Raw genomic sequence first — 3463 nt, 5'->3', positions numbered from 1 at the left:
TCATACATCCAAAGATGAACCCAGAAATTAGCATTGCAGGCTGGAAAGTATCATAGAGAAGGAAAATGGGCACGATGAATGACACCTTAAACAGTTAAGGCTGAGGTGGCCAAGGCAGGTCCTGAGCTAGGCCAAAGGATGGGAGAAGGCTTAACAGGGAGAGCAATATTCAAGAAAAATCTAGGAGTAAGGGCAGCAGTCTGTATTTATTGAGCACACAGTCTATATTAGGAACTTTGTGTAGATCATTACTTGGTCCTTACAAACCTCTGGGGCAGGTATTTTTCTCTCCATTTCACAGGTGAGAAAGCTGAGGCTCACAGGAAAAAAAAAAAAAGATGGAGCTGAATTCAAACAGAGGTGGCTGACTCCAGGGTAAAGAAGAAAAGAGGCCAGCTAGGCCTCCAACATGGCGGAAAGTACCCTGCAGCTGACTGAGCAGGGGGAAAGATCAGGTCCCTGGGGAACTGAAAGTAGCTTGGCAAGTACTAGCTAGGGGTGGGGACACATGTTCAGAAGAGAAACCAGAAGTAGAGGAGCTCTAGTTAGATCTAGACTTTCTGACACCTAGATGTTTGATTCATACGATCTAACCCCTCCAAGCCTCAGACCCTCTCTTTGTAAAAGCCCATACAGAACAACAATGTCTGCCTCTCTCCCAGAAGGAGTGACCATTAGCACCGACTGAGATTGGTGGTGTAGACTTCATTACAAAATACAAATTCCTTCACGGACTAGATTTCATCAGTCTCCTCCCCACGAGCTTCAGAGATTCACAAGTCTAGAAGCTAGTGATGCAGGCTGCCTCCTTGCCTGCGTCTACATTGTCACTTCCTAAGAATGGCATCCCAAGGTGAGTTACATATGCTCTTAATCCCTGCCCTGAATCCTCTGGGGAAACAGAGGTGATCCGGACAGCACTTACCTTATATGGATGATGACAGGGAAGCTGCGCAGCACTCATGGGGAAAGGAGTACAGGTCCCAGCACACAGTAAATAAAGCCTTAGGAAACCCACGCTGCTCTGGTCTGCTTTACTTAGGAAGAAATCTGTTTGCTAGTTCTCTAGTCCCTCTGCATCCTATGTGATAGGAATCTGTGAGCCGGTTAGAAGCTGGCGATGAAGTAGGTTCGCGACCCTACATTCCCCCTTTGTTCCTGGCTCCCTAGGACTGGCAAGCAGCTGGCTCTCCGTCCTGGCAGAAAATGCCCAAAAGAGGTAAAAGGCAGAGACTGCACACCATTTGTGCAAACCAGTCTGCCCTTGTAGTTTCATAGGCAAAATCTAACGTGGTCAGTCCGATCTGACCTGCTCTTTTAAAAGGAGCTCTTCCTTTCTTCCCTCCACCCCTTTCACCCTCTCAGGGACGAGCACACTCCCCCACACAGCTCCAGAAGCTTACAGCATTTTTACAACATGCACTCTGGGGTCCTGTTGTGACAGCCTCTTGCCACATTAACTTGCCTGTCCAACTCCCCACAGAGAAGGAGCAGAGTCTTCGCTAATGTCCCAGCAGGAAAGAAGGCAGGAAATTCGAACAAAACAAATCTACACGCAGAACCCAACATCTGCAAGCCAGGGACCCAAACCGACACTAGATGACTCCAGACTGTAGATGAAGCAGCTACCTCTTTAGGTACAAGAGGACTGAAAAACAGTTACTTTCCGCTTTAAAAAACACATCTGCATACCAATTAATTATGAATATTCATCGACTCCAGCCTACAAGAGCATTACAACCCTGAGCTCTGTCTGCTTCCCAAAGCGCTCTCTGCCTCGTTCAGGAGAGTGGGAGAGTTCATTCAGGCGCTTTTGCCCTTGGCTCTTTCAAGTACTTGCTTTGGGTCTGGGCTTTTTTTCCCCTGCAGGGTTTGGATCAAATCAGTTCTGGTCTTACCCTTTATATCTTCCATAAGGGGCAGCTTTTTGTTTTCTTCTCTTCCCTCGTTTGTCTTGGGTGTTTTTGTTTTTGCTGCCTCTGCTTGCTGTGGTGGCTTTCTGTGAGAGAGGTACTCACGGTTCAGAGATATAACAGACCCTAGGGCTTGTGGGAGGGGCTAAGTTAGCCAGCCCGGTTTCGGAAGGAACCTCAAACCCGATGTCTTTTTCATTGACTAGAAATACAGATTGGGAGAGGAGCCGGCCAGCTCATTTCCCTAGTTACTCGAAAGCTCACTGGGGTTGCAATTTCTTGTTCCTAGGCTTGATGTAGTATGTGTTCAAAACCCACTCTCTCCTTCCCCTTCCTTCCTCTTTTCCTCCTTTATAGATCTCTCACCCTCTCTATTTTTTCTCCCTTGAAAAAGACATTTCTACTATTACCAAAAAAGAAAAAAGAAAAAAAGGGGAGAAAATAAAGAGGAAAAGTTCCGAGTCCTGCAATTATAATGTTGGTAGCCCTGAGACTCAACACCTGGGGGTTAAGGAAGAGTTCTTCCTCCGGAATAAAGCTGAGTCCTTCCCAGCCCCTGATGAGCAATCATTTCTCAGTCTCACTGCAGAAGAACGCAGGCAATGGGGGCAGCTGCAGGCAAAGCCACACAGTTGTCTGGAAAGCCTTATGGGACCACTGAGTAAATTGCTCACTCACCAGGTACCTCTTGCTAGCTGTGAAATGACTAGCATCATCCACTTTTCTCCAGCTTTGACTTCCTACCTCCAAAGCCTTTGGAACAGGGATAGCCACGCCCAGGCTTTGCAAGGTGATCCAAATGCAGGTGAACTATGAACTTGTTTTGAAAAGAAGAGGTCTGAAACGAGGGCTGGCCCTCAGGGAGGAAGGTGTAAGTCCTCGAATCCCAAAGCCACTTGGACAGCTTCTCCATATTATAGGGCTGCTTGTAACCTTAGCTTTGAGGTTTGAAGGAGACATCCCATCAACCCAAGATGACAGCAAGAAAACTAAGCCACCTGCTCCTATTCACATGCCACAGAGCATGGAGCTTTTCTGAGTCCTGGTTCATGGGGGTTTTGTTGTTATTTGTTTGTTGGTTTTTTTCTGTATTTCCTTTATAGCTGAGAATTCATGTCTGGAGCTAATTATACCGCTAGACATAGTTCTGCCTCAAATCATTTACTTTGCGACCACTTAAGATTGCTTTGAAGGAAATGTGTTCTCTGCTACACTTTCCATGTATTTGTAAAGGGGTGGGCCTAACTTTTCAGTTTAGATGTCTGCTCCCTTGCACAATGCAGTGCCTGCCACACAGCGCATGCTCAGTGAATTCTGGATACTTTGATAAACCCAGAACTGTATAGCAAGACTTTCTGTATCTTACTTAATGGTGCATAACTATAAGAGTTTGCATTTAGAAGTAATAATTAATTACACTAAATGAAAACTCTAATAAATGCCTTCTCTAGAGCCAGTTTGAACTGCATTTCTAATCATGAACATTGGTTTGATGTTGTCCTATGATAATAACATTGTTTTTAAGCGACATCACGAGATATTTGCAAATA

At 45.7% G+C, this 3463-nt stretch overlaps 1 protein-coding gene across 4 annotated transcripts in view; it reads right to left on the bottom strand.

Annotated features, from left to right (window-relative positions):
* Positions 1-3463, bottom strand: part of Entpd1 (ectonucleoside triphosphate diphosphohydrolase 1) — a 130996-nt gene that overhangs the window by 79548 nt on the left and 47985 nt on the right. The window contains exon 1 of one of the 4 annotated variants that reach the window (XM_031390285.1): positions 1899-2028. The exons of 2 other annotated variants lie outside the window; for them this stretch is intronic. In XM_031390285.1, coding sequence (XP_031246145.1) covers positions 1899-1914 — 16 coding nt within the window. In that variant the 5' untranslated portion in view covers positions 1915-2028. Of the gene's footprint in view, positions 1-1898; positions 2029-3463 lie in introns of those variants that run through there. One more of the 4 variants, XM_031390287.1, reaches the window with a different exon arrangement.

This window comes from Mastomys coucha, unplaced genomic scaffold, assembly GCF_008632895.1.
Source record: "Mastomys coucha isolate ucsf_1 unplaced genomic scaffold, UCSF_Mcou_1 pScaffold21, whole genome shotgun sequence".
In the NCBI taxonomy this organism is placed as follows: Eukaryota; Metazoa; Chordata; class Mammalia; order Rodentia; family Muridae; genus Mastomys; species Mastomys coucha.
Note: the sequence above shows the minus strand (reverse complement) of the source record. Positions and strands in the feature narration are given on the sequence as shown.